The sequence below is a fragment of the Mirounga angustirostris genome, unplaced genomic scaffold (assembly GCF_029215605.1).
Source record: "Mirounga angustirostris isolate CCGP_5_RB_7025 unplaced genomic scaffold, mMirAng1.0.hap1 SCAF_16, whole genome shotgun sequence".
NCBI lineage: Eukaryota > Metazoa > Chordata > Mammalia > Carnivora > Phocidae > Mirounga > Mirounga angustirostris.
The window spans coordinates 14963263-14975849 of NW_026991724.1; the positions used below are offsets into that span (position 1 = coordinate 14963263).

General features: G+C 48.1%; 1 protein-coding gene across 6 annotated transcripts in view; it reads right to left on the reverse strand.

Annotated features, from left to right (window-relative positions):
• ZFHX3 (zinc finger homeobox 3) overlaps positions 1-12587 on the reverse strand; it is a 1392145-nt gene that overhangs the window by 35960 nt on the left and 1343598 nt on the right. For all 6 annotated transcript variants that reach the window (XM_064580652.1, XM_054511269.2, XM_064580653.1 and 3 more), the window contains one exon: positions 11406-11513. In XM_064580652.1, coding sequence (XP_064436722.1) covers positions 11406-11513 — 108 coding nt within the window. The remainder of the gene's footprint in view (positions 1-11405; positions 11514-12587) is intronic.

A 12587-nucleotide genomic window follows, 5' to 3' on the forward strand; every position in this document is an offset into this window, starting at 1 on the left:
ACTACCCCCAGCACACTAGACTCAGAAGCTTCACTAGATCTGAAAATGGTCATTTCAGCTCATAATTACAATGAAATGAAAGGTACAGCGTGCTCTTTCCATAGCTCTTCTCCTTCAGCTTCTCATGAGCCTCAGACTTTCTCTAGACAACAAAAATGCAATGTTATCACAGGCTAATCTGTGCTTCTGGACTTTGTGATCTTTATACTGTCACTGAAAGTGGAGCTGCCCTGGGCATTTGCTTGCAATTCCTTCCCCAGAGGCCAGGCTAGGATTTCATACTCCCATCTCCTATGGAACTACTGCACTTGATCAGTGGCCAGAGATCTGGCTAAATTCTCTTCCTCCCCTAATACAGAGAACACCAGGTCCTCTAAAGGATTTGCTTTGCTGCCAACTTGGTCTTTAAACATGCATGGTCTCATTCTGCCTCCAAGCACTTAAAGATGTCTCAAAGAGGAATCGGAGGCATGCACTGGTTACCCACACCCAGGGGGGTGGTCTCCGTGCCGTGGGCTCCTCTCCCTTCCCTGCTCAGAGGTGTGGGGTACGTCTCAAACTCCAGCGCAGTGGGGCTAAGAACCTTCTATTCAGACACAGTCTCATTCTCTGTAACTGCAAGCTACGCTGCTTGTGTATGTCCCTGGAAAGCATTTTAGAGAAGTACAACCACCTACTCAAGAGGTACAAGAATAGGAATAGATGGGGAGAGTAAGACATAGTGGTATCATCAACTTATCAGACATGTCTTTCTGTTTCTATAAAGGGTTTCAGAGAAAATCTGAGTAATAATACTACAGATGGGTGTAACTTGTACTCAGGGAACTGCTAATTATTTTTCTCTTCCAAGTCAGATGTGAACTACATAGGCCAACACTTTGGAAATGCAGAAGATCTAGGTACTGCTGTTGCTATTATTATTATTGCTGCTGTTGTTATTATTTTAATGATTTTCTTTTTGCTTTTTATTTGGAAAGAATTACAGATTCACAGGAGGTTGCATGAACAGTACACAGAGGCCCCATGTCCCCCTCCCTCGTGTTTCCCGTAGCCAGTGTTCTGGCAAAGATTTCTAGGCCTTCAATCACTCTTCTTTGGGACCCTGTCTCTCTGACCAAACTTCTCTCTCACTCCCAGTCCTGCTATCTGAGATGATATCTGCCAAGACTCAGGCTTCGGGCCTCTTCTAGGCACTTCTGCCTTTCGGGAAAGCTCAGCACCTACTGCACCCAGCAGGGGCTCAGGACCTGCCATTCAGTTAAATGAGAAATAGTTCTCGAAACCTCATGCATGTCACGAGATCACAGCCCCAAGGTTCTCAGACTCAAGTGTGAGTCAGAAATCCCTGGGAGGACTTGCTAAAACACAGATAGCAGGCCACACCCCCCAAAATAGGTCTGATTCAGAGATTTTGCATTTCTAGGGAGTTCCTGAGTGATGCTGATGGCTCACGGACCTTACTTTGAGAACCGCCATCAGAGTCGGTACTTGCTGTAATTGGTGGGGACCAGAATTAAATGAGGGGGCCCAGCAGGTGTAGGTGGATCTGCCAGTCCACTTCCAAATGACTGCTGCTGACAAGACACTCTCATCCTCTCTGCTCACGGAAGAAAGCCAGGCCTGCTCTCAAAGCTAGATGTTTCCCCCCTCGGGCCAAAGGTGAAAGACTTAAATATGGCTGTCCCTCAGGGAACCTGCCCGCTCTAAAACAAATGTAGACACAGTTTCAAAGCCAGAAATTCAGAGGAACAACCTCCATATGCTCTGCTGGTAGTATAATCCAAAATCATGACAGACCGCCTTGCGTATGAAGTCTTGTTCTTCCTATGAGTCCTGGAGAACCTCTGTGAAAAGGGCAGACACTTGTGGGCTCTTCCCACTTTGCAGAAGGAGGAAGCATCTTTCCAGGCTGCCTTGCCTGGTCTTGGTACCCGTAGGCCTCACCAACCCAAGGTCCCCTTTGCTTCAGCCCTGAGAGGGATGCAGAGGTCCACACTAGCCCCTGCGCGTACAAGCCAGCAATCTGGGAAAGGAGGGTCACGCGTGCTGTGGGGCTTCTGCTTTCCCAGTAAGCAGCCTCAGGGTGGAACGGCGGGCCCTTGCCGACTGCTGGCTACTGCCCTTGCTTTGCATCTTGGGGGAGAAAACAGTGCTAAGCCCCACATCAGAGGCATCAATCTGTTACACTAATTCCTTGCTGAAATACGCATAAGGCTGCTTAACTGTACTGATTTGAGCCCCCAAAAGGCCATTGCACAATTCGGTTTGGAGATACTTTGCTCCCTGTGTATCAGGTTTGAGAAGGAACCACCTTTACAAAACAGGGCCACCAGCTACCCCCTTTTAGACCAACAGTGGCTGTTAGGTTATTTAATAATTTCTAAACATTGGGCTGCCACCATGAGCTTGGCTTGTGTGCCGGGGGCTGGGGACCCCAGGGGTCAAGCCCTGACTCCGCACTTTGAGGTCTTAGTCAGCCTGCCCGCTTCCGGCCTTTTGTCAGTTCCCCCAAAGTATCCTGGCCTCCTGAGCTGTGCAGAGACGCCATCTGCAACCGTGGTCATAGTGTCCTTGGGGACGGAGGGCCACGGTCGGGGGTACGGGAGGGGCTGCACGATCAGTCTGCCCCTTGGCTTAATTACAGGATTGTGAAGACCAGGGATTTGGAGAAAACCAGGGTGGCAGGGACCTCAGAGACCCTTGCACTGACAGAAGAAAAAGTCCAGAGGTGTAAGATGTAGGTCAAAACAAGGGGGCAATGTGGGTCATTCAGAGACTAGGCCAAAGTTAATTAACAGAGGTTCATCCAGTCCCCATCAAATCAAACATTAATTAGGTTAGTTAGGGTCTCTGAGCCCCAACACAGCACAGATTCCCGGAGACTGAATAAAACAATATGCTTCCAGTTTCTTCTCCATTCCAAACCTATCTTCCTAAAATACTTACTAAATTTTGAGAATGAAAGTGAACTTGTGAACATGAACACATAAAATCCAGGTCCAGCATAGTGACAGACACCAAGAGCACTGAACTGAACTTCTCAGCACCCTTTCAAATCAACTTCCCCCATGATCTGCTCAGGGTTGTTTTTTGTCTTTTGGTTTTTTTTTTTTTTTTTTTTTTTTTTGCTAGTTCAGGTTCAGCAGGACAGTGTGAGAATCTGTACTTGGGGAAGAAAGACATCATCACTCAGGCCCCTTTCAAGGGTGGAAAATGCCAACGATTCTCCACTTTCCCACGTGGGTTTAAAGGACCAAGAAGACTGGAAAGGTCTCGTCTTGGTCTTCTGCACAGTACAGAGAGAGGAGGACCCCACACGCATTTGCATCCCTGCTTTCTCCGTACCCACTGGGTCCCACGTGCAGTTGGCTCAGAGCACTCCGACGGGCTGGGGAGGTGGCTCTGGCGCACCTTCAGGGACTCCTCCAGAACGCACGTTTCCCACATGCTGTTTCCCTACAACCGAGGTCCCTTATACAAAGGCCTTGGTCCCCCTTGCTAGGTAACGAAGCGCAGCGGTTTGCAGCGCTGACCACACATTGGTTCCCAACCTGGCTGTGTGACCTTGAGCATTCCAAGTGATACAATGAGCTCGCAGTTTCCTCATCTGTCAGCGGGATCCCAGTGTCTACTCACAGGGTTTCTGTGAGGCTGGCGAGAGATCAGGCATACAAAGCCTACCACGGCGTCCGGCACAGGGCAAGAGCTCAAACACTGCTTGCTATGGTTTCATTTTTAGAAACATCTCTGGGAAATAATACGGGTCCATGAGAGGCCTGGTTTTTAAAGAAGCACAGATACCCTACTTTTGCCGTTTCTACATATTAACATGGAGCAATCCTACTAACCCACAGGTTTGATGTCTAAAAAGCACAAAGTAGAATGACTTGGACTTGAAAATGTTTATAGTCACGGTATTTCACCAAACCAATTGTTAATGAAACACTCAAACAGTATCAAGCACCTCCTAAGTGCTGGAGATGAAAGAAATGAATGGATGCCATGTTGGGGAGAGATGAAGAGGCAGGGCACCGAAGACTTTTAGAGCAGTGGAAATACATAATGTGATATAACGATGGATATATGTCAGTATGCTTTTGTTCAAGCCCACAGCATGTACAACACAAAGAGTGAATCCTAAGATAAACTATGGACTTTGGGTGATTTCTGATGTGTCAACGGTTCATCACTTGTTAAAAAAAAAAAAGGTGCCATTCTGGTGAGTGATGTTGATTATGGGGGCAAGCTATGTATGTATGTGTAGGGGCAGAGGGTATATGGGAAATCTCTGTACCTCCCTGTCAGTTCTATTGTAAACTCAAAACTGCTCTAAAAAGGGAAAGTATTTTTTTTATTTTTAAAGATTTTATTTATTTATTTGAGACAGAGAGAATGAGAGACAGAGAGCATGAGAGGGAGGAGGGTCAGAGGGAGAAGCAGACTCCCTGCCGAGCAGGGAGCCCGAGGCGGGACTCGATCCCGGGACTCCAGGATCATGACCTGAGCCGAAGGCAGTCGCTTAACCAACTGAGCCACTCAGGCGCCCAAAAGGGAAAGTCTTATTAAGCAAACAAACAAAAACGAGTGAATGACACAAAGTTCATATCATAAAAAGCTCACAATCCTGTCTGACAACTAGAGAAACGGGATTTTCAAGTCTCCTCCTCCAATCTTCACATGATAAGAGAAAGCTACCATGTTATGTATTCTTTAGCTTTATGATGTGGGGAATATATCCAGGATCCACAAGGCCAATTGGGGTTTGAGTACAAATCTGGCACCCAGGTGTTCACCATCTATGTGTCGTACTTCTCTAGTCTGCAAAACAGAGAGAGAGTGTTGGGCCAGGAAGAATGTGAGAGCCTAATGAAAATGCTCAGCTATCCCCTGAAGAAGGCACTATGGTGTTTTTGTTGTTGTTGTTGTTTTTAATCATGATCATGATTCTAATAACAGAGGTGCTTCCCCCATCAACACAAAAGCTCAAACTGAAACAAAGCAAGATTGACATGGCCCCTTTGCATGAGTAATATGCAAATCTGTAAGGTATTTTCTAGAGTGATGAAAAATGATTTTCTCCTTAATCTACATTTCCACTGCCCTTTATCTACACCTTGATGACAATTCTCATCACACTGTACCAGTTATGTGATTACATATGGTGTCCCTTCTAGAAAGTGAGTTCCTTACTTTTTTGCGTATGCCATATCTGCCTTAGATTATCTCCGCTCATTTTGTTACTGCATGTAAAAATATTTGCTCCATTGATGTGGTCCCTTTCTCTCTCTTACAATTTACAATATAAATTCTCAAAGCCAAGACCTCTGAATTACTGGAATTCAGGCGAGTCCAGATATACACCACACCCTATATCTATTTTTGCTTCCCAACATAAAAATAGTTCGAATGGTTTGTTTCCAATTGTGAGGCAGAATTCTGCCTGCAGTCACTTTGAGCAGCCAAGTTATACTGAAAGAGACCTGGAAAAAAAGGAGGGTGGGGAGTGGAGGTGGGGGAGGGGAACGGAGGACTCTGGAAAAGCCCACAGAGCTGCACAATTCCCATCCGTGTGTGAAACGTAAAACCAAAAATGGTTTCCGTTGGCAGGAATGCGAACCACAAAGGAGCCATGTGAGCCAGGCTCCCAGCATTCCCTCACACACACCCTACTGCAAAGACAAATTTACTTTTGGGTAGGCAGAAAAATGGAACCAAATGCCAGAAGGACAGAGACTCAGGCTGAAATGATTTCTGGAGAGGTATGGTGGTGGCGCTGAACAGCCTGGTTTCTAGCCAAAAACAGAGCTGGGTTGGGGATCCACTCAAAGGCGCCCACACCAATCTCTGGGGGCTCCTCCCCTGATGTCCTCATCACACGGAGCTCTGACAACACAGGACCAGGTGAGAGAGCATGTGGCGCTCTGATAGCCCGCCAAGAAAGGCGGCCTGGGACTGTCCGACCCTCATGGAAAAAAAGCCGAAGGGGCCTCTCTGAACTCTCGATGCAGGCTCCTGACCCATGCCATCTCATCTGGTGGGAGACTAGGGGAATCCTGGCAAGTTACCAGCATTCCAACTTTAGAAATTATTATTCCCCAAGATGCTCCCGTACAGCTATTCCTCCCCAAATTCTATTTTTTAAGGAATTCCAGAACTGTTTAGTCCAAACCTGCCATTCTACAGATTTTGAAACTGAGGACCGGAGACCTGAGGTTGTGGAGCTCGTCTCGGCGGCAGAACGAGGCCTCGAGCCGGGGGCTTCGGACTCCTAAGCAGGCCAGTGCTTCTCCAGACCCAGAATGCTCCCTCTCCGTGTACAGTCTTTTGTCTTAATGGACTCAATTTGTTGGGAAAAAAAGGGGGTGGGGTATTTTTTCAGCCCCCTTCCATTCTCTGTCACAGATCACACTTCAGGCACTAAGTTCCCCATACAATGGCATCCCTATTTATACAAAGCTGTAAACAACAGGGAGACAAGGGGGACGGCTGGTAATAGATTTCCACCAGGATGTGCCTGACCTGCTTTTTTTCAACCTCAGTAATTAGAGAGGCTGTGGGTCTGTAGGAATTATTCATATGCAGCAAGAGCCGTACACTATACATTTATGTTAAACATGTCAAACCCGATTGAAATCATGCCTGCCAGCACCATATTCCATAAACACACTTTTCCCCTCGCAGTCGCCCAGACCTTGCCGGCCCATTAATACCGCCTTTTAACAGCAATCTTCCATAGATTCAAATCAGGGACACTCCACTGCACTAACTGCCCTGTGTTACGTGAGCATCATGGATTTAAGGAAAAAAAATTAATAAAATAAAATCCCTTCAGGCCATTCCCCTAGAAAAACAACACTCAAACTACAATCCTAACTCGAAATTTTCCAAAAATACAGACACAGACATCAATTAGGGATTTCGGAAGCATTATCATGTTGGTATTTTCAGTTGGGCTATAGGCCCATCGTTGTGTTTTCAAGCACCGACACCCCCTGGTCATCTTGTCTCAAATTAGCTTAACTAGACCCAGTTTAGTGCTCTGTGGCTGGAAACCATGGCGGCTACAGGATTTAAATAACCATCTTGCTATGATTCTTTGCCAAGAGTTCAATTTTTTCCCCTAATTATTGGTGATAAAGCATCACATTAATTGTATATCACTTAATTTATAGCAATTAACGGTGGATTGGATAATCACTGCATTAATTATTGTTCAGTTGCCGACACTGGGGCCTCTTCAATCTAGAACACACACTTTTAAATCCACACTGCTAAAAGAGAACGAGGGATCGTTTTCATGTTTCAAAAGAGAAAACCACAAAGTTGGATGGTGGAAATTGCTGTGCATTAGGAAAGAGACTGAGCCTCAAAGAACCCTCCTGCACCCTCCGTCGGCCCACAAGACTGCATCACACTCACCCCAAAGAGGTGGGATCGCTGAAGGGTTTATCAAGGGCTGCCACGTGCCATCATGGAGCCCTCAAGAGCCCTCATCATGGAACCCAGGATGTGGTGGCGGGTGTTATCCATCCATGTTTTACAGATGAGATGCCCGAGGCTTCGGGAGGCCAAGGCCATCTGCTGAGTGGTCCGCTTCACCAACCTGCTTTCAGACTGAGCAAGACGTGGACCTACTATGAGGTAAACTCATGGTGGACCATCCACCTGGCTGTCATGCTCCTGTCACTGCTGTACCACTTTGGGAGAATGCTACTCTCCACACTCAGAAAGGAGGTGAAAGCGAGATCGGATGACTCTGCCGAAAAATCGCATTCCTGGAGAAGTGGGACGCTGTCCCCGCACGAGCACGGGCTCCGTCCTAAGCAGCTGGGCCGCTCAACAAATCTGAACCTCGCTGTGTGCCTTTTGGCAACCTGCACGAGCTCAGTCGTCCCAGGCTCAGTTTGCTTCTCTGCACAATGGCAGGGGGCCTGGGGGGCGGGGCGGGGCGGGTCACTTACAGCACCTGTCTCACAGAGTGAGGGGTAGGAACCCAATGAAATTTACCCACACGTGGGTAAAGCAGAGCTTCCCAACTCGCTTTCATATCGCGGCACACGTAGAAAACAATGGCAAGTGAGTATAGGCGGATGAAACCGCAAGGACCCCGGCTTCAGCAGCGCCCCCTCCCCTGGCCACCCCCCCGCCCCCCGCCTCCCAGGCCAACTCAAGGGCGGTACAGATCAGTACCTGTGCACCTGTGAGCCATTCCCGGCACGCCTGCTGGGAAGGACAGGTGGGGCGCTGGAACGGTGCCTGGCACCCAGTTAGAGCTCGGGGTAGCCTTCACAGTAACTGGGAAGCTAGCGTAGCCGGGAGGCACCCTTTCAGGGGTAGTGTTGCTCCTTCTGAGTATCTAGAGCTGCGCTGTCCAGATTCAAAGAGCCACATTTCAATTCATTACAGTGAAATACAATTGAAAATGCGATTCCTCAGTGGTACGAGCCACGCTTGAAGGGCTGAAGAGCCACTAAGGCAGGCAGCTACTGTACTGCACGCGGCGGAACCTCTTCATCAGCCCAGGAAGCTCCGTGGGACAGCACTGACCTACAGCAACGCTGTTCTGAGGACTACGGCTCTTCCTGGAAGCCCGGGGGTGTGCTCCGTTCCCAGAGTGACAGTTTCCACTGTCAGCTCATGGAACCTGGGATCAGTGGAACTCTGCCCAGTGCCCTGCACGTGGGAGCGACCCAGCCCCGGGCCCTGGGCTGGGATGCTGCTGGGATTCAAAGCACCATCTTGCCTGCCCCGCAGTCAAAGACCTGACACCTCCACAAAAGCAGCCCAAAGACGGTGGCCAACGGACACCGAAATGGACACCAGGAGTTCCCTTCCAACATAAAAATAAATGACTAAAAATTTTTAGTAAAGATTATCCATTCCTGCACAAACCCCAAGCTACATAATCAATAGCCGAGAAAATGCCAATTATCCAGGCTCATTTGAAATATTATTAATCCGCACCGTGAGCGGCCACTAATCAACGGTACAAATTGTGAAATCACTATTTATTTATTTGCTGGGAGGAAGCGCTCCCCATCACATTTAATCAGACAGGAACAGCTCAATTTAGGGCATAAATGGAGCAAACACAGATTTTTTTTTTTAATATAAAATAGTAAGGATCCCAAAGAAAGCTGCGAAGAGGCTGCTGCCACCTGTATCGATTCCAAGATCAAATCGGCTCAAGTGCCTTAATAAAGCCTGTCATTACACACTCAGACAACATAGACGAAATTATGCTTCGGGTCAAAAGAGGATCATTTGCAGGAGTCAGCAAAGAATTTCCCCTTCTCTCTTCACCACTATCCGACTAAGGGGCACCTCTGAGTTACTCGTCCACGGTCTCTCTCTCTCTCCTCTGTCTTCTGAAGATAAAGTACAGCCTGCTGCCTGAACGAACGAACGAATGAACAAACGAATGAGAATGCGGGGCTTTATGAAAGACGCTCATTTTTACGGCGCTCCTGGCTGCCTGGCACAGGAGGAATTTCGCAAATGGCAGTCACGTCGTGTCACTGACTCAGTGTCCTTAGCGCGCAGAATGCAGGCACCGCCCACACAGACCGTCGACACGATCCAGTAAGTTCTTACGTGCTGTCCTTCCTCCGCTTCTCAAAATTCCTCAAAGCCACAAGCTGTCTGGAGACAGTTTCACGTTCACAGGAAAGGACCCGAAGAGAAACTGCTACTAGTTTCCCTCATCTTATTTAACCAAATTATTACAACAACAACAAAAACCTTCCTAAGGTAGAGCTTCCTACATGCCAGGCACTTTCTAGGATTCCCATATTCAAATAATCCTCACGGCAATCCTCTGAAAGTAGGTACTACTTTTAATCCCCATCTCAGGCGAGAAACGGAGGCACAGAAAGGTGAAGCCACAGTTTCACAAACTGTGAAAACGAAGGACAGATGGCCTGGAAGGTTACTCGGCCTTCCGACGGTGTGCGTGAGATCCTCTCCCCCAGGTCACCCCTGTCTGCAAAGTCTGTGTCCAGCTCGCCCTGACAGTACAACAGAAAGCCGGATCTCGGTTGGCGACCCTCCCCGGTGCAGAGGGCCTCTGAGGAGAGACGTCTGTGCCCTACCTCCTGGCCCGCCCTTGCAACCCTTCCCAGGGTGCTCGGCCCCATCCCTCAGTGTCTCTGGCCACCACAGTCCCAAAGGGGACAGTTTGGTTCACTCAACTGCGGTGACACCCTGTGTCCGTGTCCCAGGAAACACTGAACAGGGCCTACTCCGCCCCAGCCCTCCTGAAATTTGGAAGCTGTTAAGCTGCCTCTCGAATTTCTCTTTTACAGACCGAATAGCCCCAATTTCTTCAGCCTCTTTTCAGAGGCAATATTTCTCAGCCTTCAGTGATTTTCATTGCTCTCTCCTGGCCTCTCGCCAAGATTCTGTATCTTGTGTAAACAGTGAAGGCCAACACTGAACATGATTTAAGAACAGTCGTGCCTGGAAAAGTAACAAAGGCCCAACCAATACAGACTCCAGAAGGTAAATATTTTCTCGAAAAAACACAAAGTATTACAATATTAATAATGGAAGGCAGTAAGAATTAGGTTGACCAAGTAAAATAATTTCTGTTGCTTGTCATATCATTTCCTTTAATAACTGTGGTGGTTTCTGGGAGACTTATCTGTCCTGAGAAGTCTTCTCAGAAACAACTTTGCTCCTCTCCTCCACAAGGCCTAAACTTTTCCTCTCCGGCTCAGCTCTTCTTTCCTCCAATACAGTGATCCTATCATCACAAGAGATGCCTGTTGCCCTTCTCACAACACCAAGTTTTCCAGAAATAGCACTTCCTTCCCTGACTTCTGCTTCTGCTGATTTCGGTAACACGTCCTTCTGCCTGGCCTCACTGCCTGCCCCACTTTGGGTGCACTTCAGGGTGTGGGCGCTCACCCTGGAGGCAAGGTAGGAGACACAACGTGTGGAACAAAGCCCCCCCCCTTCCCTGCTGACGGCTTGGAGATTCAGGGGTGACCCCAGTCAAGGTGTACAGGGCAAACCCTTCCACTGGGTCTGGGGGGAAGGGGCCTAGATGACTGGACCTTCAAAGGAGAAAGACTCACATCAAGGGCAATGCACGCCAGGGAGGAGCCACGGAAGAAAGGTGACCTCACCAACACAGAAGCCCCTGGCATAGAGCCAGACACCTGGATGCTCAATAAACAAGCTGGGCGGGGGGCCATTTAGGAAACGCTTTCAAAATTCTTTAACATAACCTAAGAGAAGGAGAATGAAGCAGATCACTCAAAAAAGCAAAACCCATATCCTTCTCCCACTGTACAGAACCGACAGCTTTTCTGGGGAGATGAAGGATGCATCTGCTCCCTGACTTGGCCTCACGCTTCCAGGGGAGAAATGTCGGGACCTCGGGGGCCACACACACACACTACCTGTCCACTTGCTCTGGTCCTTCTCGCCTCCACTCTCCTGGTCTTTAGCAAGCTCCTCTGAATCAGCAGCCGCGTCACTGGGCCCTTCAACATCTTCAATGGCTTCTTCTGAAAGAGAAGAAAAACGAAATGTCAAGGATCAAAAGTGGACAGAAGATGAAGGACTCTTGGCTCCTACTCCAAAGAATTACAGAGCACAACACAGAGATGCCAGTGACTGTCCCTCGTGTCTCCCCCGTGGCCCCCAAAAGGCTGACTACTTCGGCTGCGCCGAGGTCTAAGTAAGCAGCGGGGCCTTCCCGTCCCCACTCACTGGTAGGAGACTGACTCGTTTTTAGACTTGTGGATGTTAGGTATTTCCAGATGGATTCTGAATGCCTCATTTGAGCTTTTAATACTGGAAAGCCAGTCCTGTTGAAGAAATAACTCCATCTAAATTCCTGAAGTTGCATGCAAGTCTTATGCACTTGAAAATGCAAGAAAGGAGCCACATGTCGGCTCTTGCCTAGCCCCAACCCCAGCGCATCCTGGATTTGAACCAGACCAGACCCTGTCACTGACCCTTCAGAGGTCTCGCGGTGCGGATGCATGTGCCAGACCGTGGCGGGAAGTGTTGTTGGTTTTCTGTTTGTTTGGTTTTTAACAGTCACTCAAAGTTTCAAGGATCACAGAATATCAGTGATAGGATTTCATTAATGTGAAGAGTTCTAGAAAACAAACATCTGTACAAACAACATCTGTAGGCCTGCCAGGCATCAGTGGCGAGAAGCTAGATTTGTAGAGAAAAGGAAAAAAATGTGCAAGAGAATCATGTGTTTTCCTTTTGCAGTCAGTCCATTCTTTATCCATCACTGGTTTAAAACTAGCCATGGAAATTCTCTCCAGCTCAACATATAATGCTTTGGGTGAAGACAGAAGAATGGTCATTTCCAACATGAGGCTACTCCTGCGATAAAACTCCACCTGCCCAAGTGGAAAGGAAGAGGCTAAGTTACCCTATCGGTGCTGAGGGAAAGGAGGCGAGACATTTCTCTTCTGCTCTCCTGGCCCTCTGGATCATTATCTAAAGCACTCATTAAGGATGGGTTAAATGAATGAATAAGGCAGGCTAACTGAGGTGGGTTAATGATGACCTTATTCGCAGACCTTGAAGAGCACACCTTCCTGGGACGAGAAGCTGGC